The 18,859-nt window shown below is 37.9% G+C and overlaps 1 protein-coding gene and 1 long non-coding RNA gene across 9 annotated transcripts in view; both read right to left on the bottom strand.

The window, feature by feature from the left end:
• LOC309657870 overlaps window positions 1-18,859 on the bottom strand; it is an 849,451-nt gene that overhangs the window by 526,899 nt on the left and 303,693 nt on the right. The gene's annotated exons all lie outside the window — the stretch shown is intronic.
• The window catches only part of KCNN2 (potassium calcium-activated channel subfamily N member 2), a 324,148-nt gene that overhangs the window by 42,722 nt on the left and 262,567 nt on the right, over window positions 1-18,859 (bottom strand). For all 8 annotated transcript variants that reach the window (XR_014261908.1, XM_082455743.1, XM_082455748.1 and 5 more), the window contains one exon: window positions 6,153-6,294. Coding sequence is in view for 7 of the 8 variants with exons in the window: in XM_082455743.1 (XP_082311869.1) it covers window positions 6,153-6,294 (142 nt within the window). In the remaining variant the exon portion in view is untranslated. The remainder of the gene's footprint in view (window positions 1-6,152; window positions 6,295-18,859) is intronic.

An 18,859-nucleotide genomic window follows, 5' to 3' on the forward strand; every position in this document is an offset into this window, starting at 1 on the left:
TATGAAAGTGGGTATAGAGGGAACATATCTCAACATAAAAGCTATTTATGACAAACCCACAGCCAGTATAATACACAATGGTGAAAAGCTGAAAGCCTTCCTGCTAAAATCTGGAACAAGAAAAGGATGCCCACTCTCACCACTTCTCTTCAACACTGTAGTGGAAGTCCTAGTCACAGCAATCAGACAAGAAAAAGAAATAAAAGGTATTCAGTTTTGTGGGGAAGAGGTAAAACTGTCATTTTGCAGATGACATGATAATATACATAGAAAACCCTAAAGACTCCACACAAAAACTACTAAAACTGATAAACTAATTCAGCAAGGTAGCAGGATACAAGATTAACATACAGAAATTGGTTGCATTTCTTTACACTAATAATGAAATATAAGAAAGGGAATGCAAACTAACAATCCCTTTTAAAACTGCACCCAAAAAAATTCTTAGGAATAAATCCCACCAAGGACATGAAAGACTTATATGCTGAGAACTACACAGCATTAATACAGGAAATTAAAGATGATTCAAAGAAATGGAAAGCTATCCCATGCTCTTGGATTGAAAGAATTAATACTATTAAAATGAGCATACTACCCAAAGCAATCTACAGAGTCAATGTGATCCCTATTAAATTACCCATGACATTTTTCACAGAAATAGAACAAATAATTCTAAAATTTATATGGAACCATAAAAGACCCAGAATTGCCAAAGCAATCCTGAGGAAAAAGAACAAAGCTGGAGGCATAAACCTCCCAGACTTAAGATGATACTACAAGGCTATAGTAATCAAAACAGCAAGGTATTGGCAAAAAAACAGACATACAGATAAATGGAACATAATAGAGAGCCCAGAAATAAACTTGCACACCTATAAATGATTAATCTTCAACAAAGGAGGCAAGAGTATACAATGGAGAAAAGACAGTCTCTTCAGCAAGAGGTGTTGCGAAAGTTGGACAGCCCCATGTAAATCAATGAAGTTAGGATCCACCCTCACACCATACACAAAAATAAACTCAAAATGGCTCAAAGACCTAAAATATAAGATAAGACACCATAAAACTCCTAGAAGGGAACATAGGCAAAACATTTTCTGACATAAATTGTACCAATGTTTTCTTGGGTCAGCCTTCCAAGGCGAAAGAAATAAAAACAAAAATAAACAAATGGACCTAATCAAACTTACAAGCCATTGCACAGCAAAGGAAACTATAAACAAAATGAAAAAACCTACGGAACGAGAGAAAATATTTGAAAATGATGTGACCAACAAGGGCTTAATCTCCAAAATATACAAACAGCTCATACAACTCAACAACAAAAAAACCAAACAACCCAATCAAAAAATTGGCAGAAGACCTAAATAGACATTTCTCCAAAGAAGACATACAGATTGCCAATAGGCACATGAAAAAGATGCTCAGCATCACTAATTATTAGAGAAATGCAAATCAAAGCTACAGTGAGGTACCACCTCACACTGGTCAGAATGGCCATTATTAAAAAGTCTACAAATAACAAATGGTGCAGAGGGTGTGGAGAAAAGGGAACCCTCCTACATTGTTGGTGGGAATGTAAGTTGGTGCAGCCACTATGGAAAACAGTATGGAAGTTCCTCAGAAAACTAAAAATAGAGTTGCCATATGATCCAGCAATCCCACTCCTGGGCATATATCCAGACAAAACTATAATTCAAAAAGATACAAGTACCCCTATGTTCATAGCAGCACTATTTACAATAGCCAAGACATGGAAACAACCTAAATGTCCATCGACAGATGAATGGATAAAGAAGATGTGGTATATATATATATATATATATATATATATATATATATATATACACACACAATGGAATATTACTAAGCCATAAAGAAGAATGAAATAATGCCATTTGCAGCAACATGGATGGACCTAGAGATTATCATACTAAGCAAAGTGAGTCAGAAAGAAAAAGACAAGTACCATATGATATCACATGTGGAATCTAAGATACCACACAAATCAACATACCTACAAAACAAAAACCGACTCACAGACATAGAGAACAAACTTTTGGTTGCCAAGGGGGGTGGGATAGGGGAGGGAAGAATTGGGAGTTTGGGATTAGTAGAGGCAAACAATTATATATAGGATCGGTAAACAACAAGATTCTACTGTATAACATAGGGAACTATACTATATTCAATACCCTGTGACAAACCGTAAAGGAAAAAGAATATATACTATGTATAACTGAGTCACTGTGCTGTACAGAAGAAATTAATAGAACATTGTAAAACAACTATATTTCAATAACATTTTTTAAAAAAAGAGGAAGGATAGAAGAATAAGGAAAAAGTAAGTAATTACAACCTTAATAGTTTTCTCTTGAAGGGTAATGAGGGACCTTGTCTATTAGGCAATCCTATGATCTTAGGTTTTTAAAATAATACCCAGGGGAGAGGAAGAGATCTTTGTCTGTTAAGCTCTAATATTAGTTAGGTCTTGGTAAAAGAAAAATTTCTACTTGACTTGTTTGATCTATCACAAAGGAAATCTTGTTCAGGCATTTCAGTATATAAAGTCCACTTGTTTTAGTATTTTCATAATAATCTATGTATAGCATTGTAAACACACCTAAAACTCATTTAAAAAGCTTTGCATGATTGTCTTGGATTTACAATTTACATTTCAGGCAAGAGAAGTTATTTTTTGATAAGACCATTTGTTTCTCTCTTAGAAATATTCTGGAAAACTCTCTCTCCTCATGGTTTAACAATATATTTCTGCCAAGACCATGGCAGAAATGTCCTAAATCTTAATGTCCTTGGCTCCCAAAAATATAACTCATGACATAAATTAAGCTATTTAACAATTTTAAATTACATTTTAATTTTGAGTTTTTACCAATGAAATGTGAACATCTAAGATGATCCTATGAAATAATTCATTATGAAGAAATAATGCAGCGCTAATTTCTTTACGTCTACATTTTTAAAATAGGAAAGCTTTGTAGGTATTAGCATTCAGATCAACTGTATTTTACTGCAAAGTGAAAAAAAACACATAAAGGTATAAATTCTATCAAAATTTCCTAAACACAAGAACAAGAAAATTGAAATATAAAAGAACACAAAGAATCATAGTACTTCCGAGACAATACGCAAGATGATTCAGGGATGACCCTGTGCTCTCCCAGGAGTATTGTGAATTGCGTTTCTTTTTCACAATTTATTAAAGGCCAGAGAAACACAGAGAGATGACTCGTGAGAAATGTGACAATGTGTATTTTACCTAAACATGCATTGCAAAAGTCCAGGGGAGAATAGGCAGGAAAAAGAAAGGAAAAAAAAAAAAAAAAAAAGCAAAAAGCAAAAAAATAGCCTGAAATTTAAAAAAAGTCATATCTAGCTTAGACAATCCCAAAGTGACAAACTGGTATTTAAACTTCCTGATATCAAAAGCGAAAAAAAAAAAAAAAAAAAATTGTCTGACAAAAGAGAAACACAGTTCATCTAAAGGAAACTATCCTTTTATATAGACTCTGAAAAAAACTTATGTTTTAGGAAACTATGTTTGTCAGCCATTCTCTGTAATAGTTTCTAGGTAACTGCAATACATAGGTTTTTCATCCCCAGGAAATTTACATGGGATATAACCAATTCCCAGAAGCTCACCCCCAGAAGACTGCTCTGTGGCCTGACTCTGTGGGAATTTACTTGGCCGAAGGATAGAGACAATGCAACTCTACACAGTACTTCAATTAGGCTAGTCAAAGAGCACTCAATTTCTCTATATGCAAGTAAACAATTTTTGATCGGGTCAATTAAGAAATGTCTGTTCCTTAAGAGGGAGATGGAATGGAGCTCCTCAGCCTAAGGACAGAGGGACTGTTTTCACCGTGAGCTTAGAGGACAGCAGTGAAGTCACTGTAAATTTCGCTGCATATAACATTTTTGTGTCCATATAGATTAAAAGTGGCTTATAAAATAGTTTCTAAAAATAAAGTAAGATCACCAGTGACACCTAAGCAAGGAAGTAGTTCAATGAACTAAATATAAAATTTGTGCCGTCAGATGAGATTTTGCAGGAGCTGTTCTTGAGACATTAGGGACAGAGAAAAAAATGAAGGAAAGATAAAAGTACTACAAGATCCAGGCAAGGTTAACCTCAAACTTGGCTCTGATCCGTGGCAAATGAAGAGGTTTGCATAAACCCTGAGTCATACCTGATTCAAGAATAAAAGGGGGGTATCTTGCCAAAAAGCAACACCAAGGAAATTGTTTCTAAGAAGCATAAGGGGAAAGACTCTGCAATTACCAGTTCTGTGTTTATAAATAGCATCATTCATGTCCCTTGTGGGCTTGTTATGGGCCCTCCAAAAATACATCCATGCAAATTTTATTTCCCAAAGCATTATACTATATAATAAAATGCTATCTTTTGAGGAAAAAGGAAGTGATCCAAGGGTAAACATAAAGGACCATACCAATTATAATGAAAAAAAATCACTAAAATTCACAAAACTGTACTTTTCTTTTACAAGCAAACAATGTTAAATTATGACCCCAAATTATATTTTCCATGAATGGTCATCTTGTTACTACTGTAACCTTAAAATTAGTCCCCAGGTTTTATTTTCACATCTAGCTCTTCAGTGCTACTAAGTGGGAGAAGAATGTTCCCACTCTATGTATGTCATGGGCACTCAGTCCTTCCAGCTAGTTCTGACTCTTGCAACAATCTTCCTAGGCAGCTGCTACAAGGGTACACGCTGCCCTGGCCACCATTCAAAGGCCCTCGCATGGGGAGCCTGTTCCTCTCCTGCCAACTTGGGGGTGGACACAATGAAGGCGTTGGGCAGAGATGCCTAACTTCAGACATTCTGGGAATTTCCTGACTAAGGAGCTTCCGGTACTAGTTCACATCTTTCTGTAGGCAAGAACCAAACAAGCAACAGGATAATGCTCTTTTCTGTAATCCAATGATAAAAAGAAGGTAAGGAATGGAGAGAACCTAGGTCACTAAAAGTGGTGCATCTGGCTTAGACATTTCAAAGTTCACACCACATTATAATAAATTTTAGACAATTTGCTAGCCTTTCATTTTCAGACATCTAAAACAAATGATACACACCAGCCCTGGCCACATCGTAGTGTGTAAGGGGCAAGGAACATGTCTGAGCCTGCTAGGTGTCCCAGAAGAGTGACACATCACCACAGGCAGCAAACCTCACTCAAGAGAGCCCCAAGATCTGGTCTCCCACCCCCAGCCTCATGCCACTTTTACTCTTTACTCTGTACACTCCTGGCCTGGTGGCCTTACATCAACGTACCAAGCTCCTCCTTGCCTCACTCTCTTCAAATAAACTATTTCCTCTTCCTGGAATGACCTTCCTTCCCCCAACTTCGCCTGGCTACCTACCCTTCCCACGTCAGTTTAAAAGTCAACTTTCCAGGAATTTATTTCTCTTAGTAGATCCCATTCTTCTCCCTCAGTCCCCCCGAATCTGATCAGAAATCTTACTTCCTCACATACTTGTCACAAATGTAAATAACAATCATTTGTTAATAAAAAGTAGGCATTCCCCTGTAAGCTCCATGAAGGCAGGACAGAGACAGTTCGTCCCTTTTCTGCTATATCCTCAGTTGCTAGGCCAGCACCATAATCGGCACTCAACAAGTATTTGTTAAAATGATAAATATTATCTAATTATCTAATTGGAAAAAAAAAGGTAATTCTTCAACCGTTCAACACATTGCAAGATAGTTATTATGGTCCACATTTTACAGATGAGAGAAGTACATTTCAGAGAAGAGGATTTCACTCAAGTTCACATGGCTAATAGGAAATGGCAGAACTCAGACTTAAACAAAGAACTTCTGACCTTGAAGCTGAAGCTCTAAGATCAGATTTGCTCATCAAATTAGCACATAGCCCACAAAGAGCATTCTAACAGCACTCTGTCCTCAATGGAGCTTCACAATGAAGAGAATTAGGATGAGAACTGTTGATGTTCTCTGCGAACAGAGGACTGATTTATTTATGCTGCCTTCCTGATGTTTGGAAATTGAAGTAGCGTACTATGACTTATTGCACGTGGATGGAATGGTCTAAAGTACTTTCTTGAGTGTTCGTCAAAGAGACAAAGTGAAAAGACACTTACCATAATTCCAGTGAGCAAACAGACTCCTTTCCCACAGTATGTGTTAGGTACCATGTCACCATAACCAATGGAGAGAAAAGTTATTGATATCAACCACATTGCTCCAAGGAAGTTGCTAGTAACATCCTGTTGGTCATGGTACCTGAAAAATAGCAAGCAAAGCCAGTCCTTCATAATTAATCTAGCGTAGGGCTGCCAAGGGCAGTTTGATTCAATACAGTGAATTTACTAAGTAACGTCTATAACATGCTCTAATTTAGAGGTTTTCAAAGCTCAATATTATAAATAAAATTGGGGTTCTACCTAAGCAATCTGAAAGACATCAGAATTTCTCAACTTTAAAAATAATCTGAAAGAGAAACTGTAAAATACGAAAATTGCTTTTCTCACTGGTTTAAGTTGATTAACGCACATTTGTCTTTGAATCCTGCTTTGGCCTTGCTCACATCTCATCCTTCCTTGATGCCCACTGATGTGCCCAACTTGTGGAACAATATGCAGTGCCCCGATCTCCCTCCTCACCTTTGTACCAAAAGGAGCCACGGTGTTCCCTTTGCTACCTTTATTTCTTAATGGGCCAACTCCTAGTCATCTTTCAAAATAAGTTCAGGTGGGAGCCTCTTCTGTCTATGCTCCTCCCAGCCCATTTCTGGGGCTAACTCAGTATCCCATATATTCCTCCATCACAGGACTACATTGTAGCTGTCTACCTGGAGGTCCTGTACTAGCCATCCTCCTTGAAGATGGAAAATGTACCTTTGATTGCATAATCCATGCCCAGAACTGGAGCTTAATATAAGTTATTACCTCACCAGATACACACAAAGAGTTTATAGTCAAAAAGAGGGAGAGGGATGCAGTTTATCCTCATTATTCTATGAGGTGTCAAATTTTTCTAATGAGAAGAAGGATTTTTATATCAGAAACAGATATAAAATTTTGCTTCAATTATCAGTGTTAAACAGTAACCCTGGCCCATCGTGGGGCACTATTATCCACCATGCATACAACTGTGAGGCCATGCAAGTTGTTACTTTAGAGAAACTTGCCCTGGATGCATGCTTTGTGTAGTCATGGGGCAGAGTAGCCCTCCTCCATGGCAGTCACACCCCAGACTCTCTCTGGTCACTAGAGACGTTCCTTGCTCTTCATCCAACTTCTGTAAGGACCACCCTTTCTTCCCAGCTCTCAGATACCACTGGGGATGGCTTTCCCTTCCTTATTTCTTGCTCTCCAAAGTGTGCTGATAATCCCCTAGCTTGCACTCACTCAGTCCTGCCTTTCAGCTCGACGACATGTCTGTGTAGCCAGAGCTGTGGAGGCAAGGAGGCTGCCCCATGACCCGAGCCCCAGGATTGATCCCATATACAACCTACATTGGGCCAGTGCATTCTCTTTTTTTTTTTTTTTTTTTTTCTGTTCTTCAGATCATTCCAAGGCTTCTGCATCTATAGCCCAAAGTGCAGGAAGTTTATAGAGTATAAGCTTTCCTCTGCAGTATCATACCTCTGAAGGGGAGACCGTGGATCTTGCCTCTGTCTTTGGATACAGAAAGGCCTATGCTTAACACTTTGGTACCTTTGTTTTCTAACAAAGAAGAAAGAACTAAGAAATGGTATCTTTTGCTACTTTGGTCTAGGGAAAGAGAAACCTCTGCCTGGAGTGAGTGGAACCCCAGAGTAAGGAAGAGTGACGGCATCACCGTATCTTCAAAAATAAAATGGAAGGGCACGCACACGGGCAGCCAGCCCTGTTGAGGGGCATCCTGTGATTCTCTGGTGGTGGGACGGCAGCAATCTCCACCGTTCTACCCCAGGGAACTGCCACCATGACTTAGATGCAGAGCCCCCTCTTCCCAGGATGGCTGGGTGGAGAGGCTGTCATTGCCAAAAGGAAGGTCAAGATGTACTCATATTACTCAGCCATAAAAAAGAATGAAATAATGCCATTTGCAGCAACATGGATGGATCTAGAGATTCTCATACTAAGTGAAGTAAGTCAGACAGAGGAAGACAAATATCATATGATATCACTTATACGTGGAATCTAAGAAAAAGATACAAATGAACTTATTTACAAAAATACCAGACTCAGACATAGAAAACAAATTTATGGTTAACAAAGGGGAGGGGTAAATTAAGAGTTTGGGATGAACAGATATACACTAATATACATAAAATAAATAAACAACAAAGACCTATTATATAGTACAGGGAACTATATTCCATATCTTGTAATAACCTATAATGGAAAAGAATCTGAAAAAGAATCTATATATGTATATATATATCTGAAAAGTATATCTATCTGAATCACTTTGCTGTACACCTGAAACTAACACAACATTGTAAATCAACTATAATTTAAAAAGAAGATCAATTCCTAGCTTTTAAGGAAGCCAGATGAGTGCATTTCCTCTGAGAAACTCTGTTAAATAACATGCACATAGGAGTAGGGTGATGCGATCCATGCTGTAGTTCAGCTACAACATGAGCTACCAGGTTCTGTGGACTGCTCGGGGAGCCTGCTATGCCTGTGTGATGAGGCTTCCATGGGGCCATGTGGTTTTTATTTCAAACAAGACCCTTAGAAGTAAGTTTTGGATTAATAACCCACTCATGATATTGGGGCTTTCTGTGAATAGTCCTCATCAAGCAGTTGCCTGAAACAGGGAATACATTACCCTGGTGTGGATGTGGGCTACATGAGAGAGGGGAGGCAAAAGCTTCATGGCCTATTCAATTCTTAATTGTGAGACAAAGTTTCTTCTTAACAAATCATGATTTACACAAAGATTTGATACGTATAAGAGCCGATGGCCCTAATTCCCTGGTGCATGTGAAATATTTGTTGAGCCCTCACTATGTGTTCAACACTGACATGCATTTTCTCATTTTACATTGATGTTTTAAGACATGGACAACCTTTCTGGCTGAAAAAGCTATACTCTTCACCCTTTCTATATCAACAAAGTGTCCTCAATCACTACCCACTTAGAAAATGTGACCATGTCTGAGTGATAACCTCCAGTTATTGCTACATCGCTAGTGACCAGAACACATCTCTAGGCACATGGTGTTCCTTTGGTAGAGCAACTACAAAGAGGAGTTTGAGATTTCATACTGTAAACAAAGGTCTTTAAAGGGGCACCTTCACTGCTGGTGCCCACAGGTCAATCTTCTCAACTTTGGCAAGGGTGTGAAAGTCTTTCTCATCTGTTCTTCCTGAAGCACTTTGATTTGGTTTTCAAAGTTTAGAGCAGTAAATGACTTTGAAAGTTACAATAAGAAGCATTCACTGACTCTTCTTTAGTTACCTACATTTAAGAAATACACAAGTTTTAAATACAATTTAAATACAAATTGCTCCCATCCTCATTAAACTCTTCACCATTCTCAAGTATTATGCCATTATATCATTCAGTTATTATTTGTTATATGCTATGCATGTTATATTGGGTCAGATACTGTAAAGCTGTATTGAAGGGCCTAATTAGAAACACATATCTTTCTAGGAGTTGGTATTTAAGGGCTTGGGGTTCAATGGTAAATTATCTTTTTTGCTTAATAAATAATTAACCTACCTGAAAAATGGCTCAGAATGGAAAAATAACATTTCATACTAATGTTTTTGTTACATTCAGGCATACTTAGTCATGACTAGTCAAGAAGAGGCAGGTAATTAGGGACCACATTAGCTACTATTAGAACAATCAAGGTTTCTTCCTTGGCAACTCAGAAACCAATATTAGACTTATCAACAGGATGACGTTTTCACTTAGAACACTTCCAGGTTTTGAATTTATGCCAGAGTCACACCACTGTGAACGATTAATATATACAATTTAAACGGTTAAAAATTTTCAAAACGTTTCTCACAGTAAGTTCACGTCACAAACTTACTCAGACAATTCTGACCTTCTCCACAAGGGGAGCTATTCTGGGAAAGACTTGAAGAAATGACTCACATGGCAAATTTCAAATTCTAATGAATATGAATGCTTCTTTAATTAAAATATATTAAAGAAGATTAAAATTAGTGTAAGGAATGCCTAATGATCGCAAGCTTTTTTAAAAAAGGACTTTAGCATTTAGGGAGAGGACTTATCGCTGTTTTACAGCATTGCATGTTTCAGAGACAAAGATTGTAAGATCAGCTTTAATGTTTTAAAAGAAGTAAAACGTTCCTTTTCTTAGTTTCCATTCATTTCTTCATTCATTCTCGACTGTGGGTCTACCACTGTTTCTTAAATCACAAATATGGCAGCTTTCCACAATATTTGTTTAAATTCACAAGGGTGATCTTTCCAAGAGCATTACTGAATTCTTCCCACTCAGTGAAGCAGCCTCTGCCCATCACTCCTGCTTCTATCACAGCACCACTCCATAAGTAACAGGAGCTCTGGCCATAGTAATGGCTGGCAGTTATGCCATCCTCTTCCCCAGCTCTTTCTCTACAGGTACATTTCCTTCTGCCTAAAACCACCCTCCCCCACCTTCCTAGCCCTGATTTGTACTTTGAGAATCTGCTCATAACTCCCCTTTTCCAGACTCCACATAGCATTTTTAGCATGGTAATCTAGGCTGGACCATAGGTCCTTTCTCTGTATCCTGGGAGCCTCTTATAGATATCTCTCATGCCATCAGTCAATGTCAACATGGGTCATAACACATATAATGTATACTTTGCTTATCAAACATGCCCCGAGAATCTAAATTATAAAGAATTTGAGGACAAAGATTATGCCTTACTCATTGTTTTATCTTCGCTTAGAAGAATAGAGCAGGGAATTGGTGTTTATTGAGTTAATTAATATGACAGTATGAAACATTTTTTCTCAAACTGACTTGCCCTTGGCCACATGTTAGGCCTTCAGGATCACAAATATAGAAGTACAAAAAAGGGATAGAAATGAGTCTTTCCCATCAATCAATATGAATCAGATTTGTCATGTTATGTTCCAAGATCTGTAGGCAACTTATAAGTTATTTTTACACATGTAAAAAATATTCAACAATGGAAGCTTACAGCTGACAAACTATGTTCATTAATCCTTTTCCATTAAACATACTATTAATACTATGAATAGCAAAAATACCTTAATTTTCAGCTCTGATCTCAAATGTCAGCATCAGTTATATAGTGAAAAGTATTATGGAGATTCAAATGCATGTGATCAATCTATCATCAATTCTCTCTCCTGAATCCACCATTCTCTCCTGAAATATCTCTAAAATGATAGTAAGGCAATTTTAAAAAGGTATAAGCCCACAATAACAAAAACAAAAAAAGGAAAAGAGAAATCAGAGAATGAAAAATAACACATTTTAATACAAACAAAAGGGCATGGGGAATTCTGCTTCCAGCCGAGATGGAACAACAAAGGACTGAATTCATGCTGCTTCTTGAAACAAGCTACAAAACCAGACAAATATTTGAAACAATAGTGAACAAGACATAGATAATCTAGAAACAAAGAACAGTGATCCCTGAGAGATGGTAAACAGCCAAAGTGAGTCATAAAATTGCCCCAGCTTAATGCCTCAAGAAAGATTCCAGAATGTAGCTCAGGTATGGAAATCAGCAGAGCCCAGAGGTCTCCCCAAGTTGAGGACAGAGCTGGGAATACAGGGAGGCCATGAGTTTATAGGGCCAAAAACCAGAGAGGAAACATCTGCACAGAGAGAGATCCAGAGATCTGTAGAAAGGTCTCCTTGATTACTCAGCCAAGTACTTACTGATCGATATGCACAAGTAAAACTGCAAGGTTGGAAAAGTGAAAATACTATATGTAAAGTGGTACATTATCATTTGAAGGTAGACTGTAGTAAGTGATACAATGTCAGGGGAAGATAAAACTGTGACAATTTAGTTATAGTATACCTAAGTGTATAGGTATGCTATAACTCCTAAAAGAATCATTAAAATAATACATCAAAGAGTAATAAGTGATAATCTAATAAAGGATATAAGATAGAATAAAAAAAGATAAGCAATCCAAAAGGAGGCAGAAATGGAAAAAAGGAACAGAGACTGGATGGGACAAATAGAAAACAAGTAGCAAGAGGACAGATTTACCCAAGCATATGTGTAACCACATTAAATATAAATGGCCTAAATACCCAAAATTAAAAGGCATAGATTATTATAGAACCCATGGAAGGTTCACAACTTGGAGAAACCAGATGTCATGCAATGAGTGGGTAAAGTCCAAAGTTGAAAACAGGAGAAATTATGATGTCTAAGTATATGGAATAATAGATGCTCAGGTGCTTGCCCCTTCCTGGTATTGCTAGACAACTAACAGGAGATAGAGGTTTGTTCACTGAGGAAACACTGGAGATTCTGATCCAGGCCCCAGCTAAGGTCAGGAAAGATGTTTCGGGCTGAAAACGTGGTAATTAAATTCAAGTTTCCAAGTGGAACAACAACATTCCCAGTTTACTTTCTTCACTCCCTGTTCTTGACCCTATATTAGAACTCACTAATACAGAGAAAGAATATATTTCTCTCTGGAGAAACAGAATAGTTTCAGTGAAAGACATTCATGTACTAACAGCAAGGATTTTCTAATGAAATATGCAGCTTTCCACTTATCCACCCATAGTGAATTTCACCAGACACTAAGCTCCTCTCCCCATACAAAGTTTCCAATTCCCACTCTTGAACGTGAAAGACTAGCAAATGATCAGCACACATTGGAAGTATACTTTCTATAAAAAAGATACTGACAAAAATGGGAGGGGAAAAGAAAGGAAAGAAAGAAGGGAAAAGGGAGGAAACAGAATAATCTCCAGACAATGGAGAGTGATGGGGTGTGGGACTCCTGAACTTTCTAAGTTATATCATGAAAGAACTAAAGGAAAATATAACATCCATAAAAAGGAACAGGATGCTACAAAGAAGTGCAATTAAAGAATAAAAAAGAGGGACTTTTAAAAAACTTAAAATTATAATGAAAAAAGTAATCGCAATACAATTAGAATATAAATTGGTAGAAATCTCCCAGAAAGTAGAACAGAAAGACAAAAAGAGAAGGGAAAAGGGAGAACAAAGAAGATATATTCTCAGAGAACACAGAGCGTCTAACAACTAACTTCAAAAGGAGAACACAGAAGTGGAAGGAAAGAAATGATAATTTTTTAAAATTTCTTTGGTTTTCCAGGAAAACTGGAAGGCAGGCATCTCTAAAGGAAAGTTCTACTTAGTATTTGCACAGAGAATAACGAAAGACCTGTGCCGAGGGGGATCATCGTAAATTTTTAAATACTAGGAATACAGAGATGATCTTTGAAAGTTTCAAAGGGGAAAAATAGATCACAGATAAACATTAAAAATGGTTGCCTCGCAATAACAGACATATGGGTCAATGGAACAGAACAGAGAGCTCAGAAATAAACTCACACACCTATGGACAATTAATCTTCAACAAAGGAGGCAAGAATATACAATGCAGAAAAGACAGCCTCTTCAGCAGGTGGTGTTGGAAAAGTGGGACAGCCACATGTAAATCAATGAAGTCAGAACACACCCTCACACCATACACAAAAATAAACTCAAAATGGCTTAAAGACTTAAATATAGGACATGACACGATTAAACTCCTAGAAGAGAACATAGGCAAAACATACTCTGACATAAATCGTACCAATGTTTTCTTAGGTCAGTCTCCCAAGGCAATAGAAATAAAAGCAAAAGTAAACAAATGGGACCTAATCAAACTTACAAGCTTCTGTACCACAAAGGAAACCATAAACAAAATGAAAAGACAACCTATAGACTGGGAGAAAATATTTGCAAATGATGCAACTGATAAGGGCTTAATTTCCAAACTATACAAACAGCTCATACAACTCAGTAACAAAAAAACAACCCTATCCAAAAATGGGCAGAAGACCTAACCAGACATTTCTCTAAAGAAGACATACAGATGGTCGAGAGGCACATGAAAAGATGCTCAACATCACTAAGTATTAGAGAAATGCAAATCGAAACTACAATGAGGTACCACCTCACACCGGTCAGAATGGCCATCATTAAAAAAATCTACAAATAATAAATGTTGGAGAGGGTGTGGAGAAAAGGGAGCCCTCCTACACTGTTGGTGGGAATGTAAACTGGTGCAGCCATTATGGAAAACACTATGGAGGTTCCTCAAAAAACTAAAGATAGAGTTGCCATATAATCCAGCAATCCCACTCCTGAGCATATACCCAGACTATATAAAAGCTATAATTTTCGAAAGCTATAATTCGAAAAGATACATGCACCACTATGGTCATAGCAGCTCTATTTACAATAGGCAAGACATGGAAACAACCTAAATGTCCTTTGACAGATGAATGGATAAAGAAGATGTGGCATATATATACATACATATACACACAGGTACAATGGACTATCACTCAGCCATAAAAAGGAATGAAATAATGCCATTTGCAGCATCATGGATGGACTTAGAGATTATCACACTAAGTGAAGTAAGTCAGAAAGAAAAAGACAAATACCATCTGATATCACTTATATGTGGAATCTAAAACACGACCCAAATGAACATATCTACGAAACAGAAACAGACTCACAGATATAGAGAACAGACTTGTGGTTGCCAAGGGGGAGGGGGTCGGAGAGGGAAGGACCACAAGTTTGGAATTAGCAGATGCACACTATTATGTATAGGATGGATAAACAACAAGGTCCTACTGTATAGCACAGGGAATGATTTCAATATCCTGTGGTAAACCATGAAAGAGAAGAATATGAAAAAGTATATATATGGATAACTGAGTCACTCTGCTGTACAGCAGAAATTAACACATTGTAAATAAATCAACTATACTTCAATAAAATTTAAAAAAATACATTCTAAAAATGGTTGCCTCTAACATTATTTAATTGTATTAACGTGTGTGTGTGGGGTGGGGGTGGAGAGGAAGGCAGAGGCAATCTATTTCTCCCAGATTTGTAGAGGGGAAGGATGGAGAATCGGGAGAAGGAACTGAACAGGAGTAATTCCAGCCCTCTCTCTGCTCTGCCTGCCCACAGAGCAGGTGTATTTGGTTCTCTATATTGTAAGCTTCCCAGGCCAGGGGTGATCCAATACAGGGTATAAAGGTTCACCAATGACTCCATCTAACTCAGTGGTGAATCATCAGAACACCAGGCAGCCCACTGGGATATAGGTCAAGTGGTGGTATCCAGATCTGCTTCACGTCAGCAATGAAGCTGATATTTTGCTGTCTGCCAATTGAAGACCCAGAGAAGTATGATAAATTATCTCTCTCCAAGCTCCAAATATGTGCATGGAGTTTTCACCTAAAGCAAAAGCAAATAAAATAAGTGATCCAATTAATTAAAACATATACAAAGAAGTCCAATGAAGGGACATATTTAGGTTCAAAGGAGAAAAGTGCTGAGTGCCAAATGGCTCAGAAAGGAGGGGTGACATGTATCTCTTATTTGCCACTGATCCATATCAAAGGGGCGCACCTGTAGCTGCATATTAGAATCACCTGGGAAGCACTGACAATTACCTATGCAAAAGCCCCAGCCTCAATCAATGAAGCCAAGAACTCTGGGGGTGGGGCCATGACAGAGATGTTTTTTTTTAAAGCCCCTCTGGTAATTTGTATGTGTTGTCAAAGCTGAGAACTAACTATTAGCTTTATTTCAGAAGTTCTCATTCAGTAACATGTTGAGCTTCTATATGTATAACAGAACTTTTGGAGGCACTGGGAACATGTAGATGGATAAAAAATAGTAAGCATTCATGAGAAGCCTAAAAGGCAGAAAGGGGGAAAACTGATTGCAAGAAATAATAAGGTAATATACAAGTTGTAATAAATGTGAATGTGAGCGGCAAAGGTAGATCAAGAAAAAATGTATATAATAGATTAGAAGTAATCACATGGGTGTCCAATATAACACTGACACCTAAAATTATAGTTTTAAACTAAAAAAAATGTGAAATTTTGTAGGTCCAAACCCTTTACTAAAAACCTCTCTGAGTAACGGTGCTCTAAAGTGAAGACACTTTAATTATATATGTATAAAACTACTCAAATAATGTACAGAAATCCCTTCAGCTCAGACAATTTGAACTGCCCCAATCTGTGTGACTTTCTCCTAATCCCTTCTTCATACTCCTACTTTTTTCCCTATCGCTGAGTCATGAAAACACAGACATGACTTTAGGACCTTGGGGATCCCCATATAGACTTCCTTCAATACCAACAAGTATCCAGAGAAAAGCAGCAGAGATAGGCTGCGTAATGTTACCTATAAAACCTAACTCATTTGGGCATAAGCCAGATTCAATTTTTATTAACTGCCTAATTCTTTAACTCTAAAACACCAAAATGAGTTTTCTACTTTGAATTTATTTTGCTCCTTTAACCTTGCACGTTTGGAATGTTCTCTTCTGTTAATTTAGAAAAGTCAAAAAACTAAACACTTCTCTCTCTTCCTCTCTCCTTTCCCCCACTTCCACTTTCCCTCTTCCTTCCTCTCCCTTTCTCTTTCCTCCGTGCGTGTGTGTGTGTGTATGTGTGTGTGTGTGTGTGTATTTCATTCACAATACAGATACAGAAGATTGGCCTTTGCGTAGAGACCATCAGTGGGTATGTCTGTCTAAGGGCATAAGCTTCCTGTGAAATACAGCTCAAAGTCCCTAAAGGAAAAGAGTATGTAACAGAACATATATGGATTTTCAAATTTGAAGAATTACATTCCTTATGTTTCCCTGAAAAGATGACAAAATGTTTTATTGTCTGACTCTCTATTATTCATTTATGCATTTTCATTTCTGTTAGAATAAGTGAGTTCAGAAATGACATCTGTCAATAAGCTAACAGTCTTAGATCACATACCTATATAATTATTTGACGATTATCTATGTTAAAGACCTATAGGAACACAATGGTATCACATCAACATAAGCTAAACAGACCTGAAAAGACTTATCAGTATTCAGGCTCTCTTTGATAAAGGGGGTTAGTGAAATATGCCCAGCTCTAGGAAAGAACTTTCAGGTCAGAGAGCCATGGAGATTAAGTCTGGTTCCTAAAAACGAAGATGGAGGAAGAGCCCAGGGCATAAGTGTCCATCATGAGAGATTCCCTGAATGCAGAACTCTATGTAAGCAGCAGTTCTCAATCCTAGTGCACCTTGAGATGCTCTTGCTTAAGATCTTGAAATATAATTCAAATAATACAACTTATCTATACACATGATTTATAAAACAAAAATCAATATAATATCCTAACTGTAATATAGAAAAATAAGAGAGAAGTAATTTATAATAAATCATGTATTTCAATATCTAAATGCTCGGGCAAGGCTAACCTAGAAGATTTAAGAAGCAGTCAGTTGTTTGCACCTATATGTAAAAGCACGTGAATACAGTTCAGTCTGATGAAAGTGTATGGTTCTGAATTCAAATGCCACAGGAGCATGGTCATACCTAATGTGATTTTCTAAAATGTGAAAAACTTTTGGTCAAATTCCAAATAAAACAAATGACAATTTTCCCTCAATTTACAGACTAATAACATTATTTAAAAATTAAGCATATGTTACAATTCAGCAAAAATATTTTATGTTTATATTTTAAATGGATTTAAGTCTAAACTAGGAAGATTATAAATAGGCTTTTAGTACACAGAATGTCCACCAGGTGAGTCTAAGGTCAAATGGGATACAGAACAGTTCTTTGTTGGGTGAGAATGTCCCATACAAACAGAATACAGAGCATCCCTGGCCCCACTGAATGACAGCAAAAAACCCCTTCTCTGGAATGGCTTCAGGGAACAAAAGTATCCCCAGTGAGAACCAGTGGTCCAAAGTTTCAAAGTAGCTGGGACTGTGCAACAGCCATCGGAAAATCTGGAGCTAGCTTCATTTCAACACATCTGGAGAGCAGTGAAACTAGAAAACCATGGAATTTGGCACAAATTACATTCTTAAGCCCCGGCTACTCCCCAGGCTATCAAAAAAATACCAAGTTCCAAAGCAATGTTATAACCACGGTTTCCATTTCCACCAAGGTTCTCTTCCTTCTTCGTTTCTTTACTAACTTCCCAACCAATAGCTATTTTAATTTTTCTGGAGCGAGGTCCATTCCTTCCACTCTTGCTATGTGCCAAGCATCCCTCCACACACTGTGAGCTCCTCTAAGGAGCTGGAAGGTTGAAGCCGGGAGACAGACCTGGAGCCACACTTGGTCAGGCCCAAGATTTCCTTACCAGAAAGTCAATTTTTCAAGCATTCCCTTACCAAAATCACTTAGTACAATTCATGTCTGACACACGCCAGGCTCTACTAATAGCAGAGAGAGCATGTCTACACTGGCCTGGTGGGCTGTGGTTTTAGAAGCCCCCCTACCCCCAACCCTCCATGATTTTCCAGCAGCGTGACAGCCCGCAGAGCTATTTACTTCCCTTCTGGGAAGAGCGGCGGGCAGACAGTCACTAGGTGGCAGTGCCACACTAATTTATCCCCACGGCTGCCTGGCTGAGTTTGGGCCGACCAGTGCCAGAGTCAGCTTGTGAGGGGACTTTCCTGGGAATACCTTCCGGCGAAAGCCCCTCTCCTGGGCATCCTGGAAGAACGGGTTGTTCCATTGAAGAAACAGCCCCTACAACTGATACACACAAGCCCAGGGCCACTCCTACACCTGCAGCCTCAGGTGTTACCAAGCCTCTTAGGTG

The sequence above is a fragment of the Balaenoptera physalus genome (genome assembly GCF_965194825.1).
Source record: "Balaenoptera physalus genome assembly, chromosome: 3".
NCBI classification, from domain to species: domain Eukaryota; kingdom Metazoa; phylum Chordata; class Mammalia; order Artiodactyla; family Balaenopteridae; genus Balaenoptera; species Balaenoptera physalus.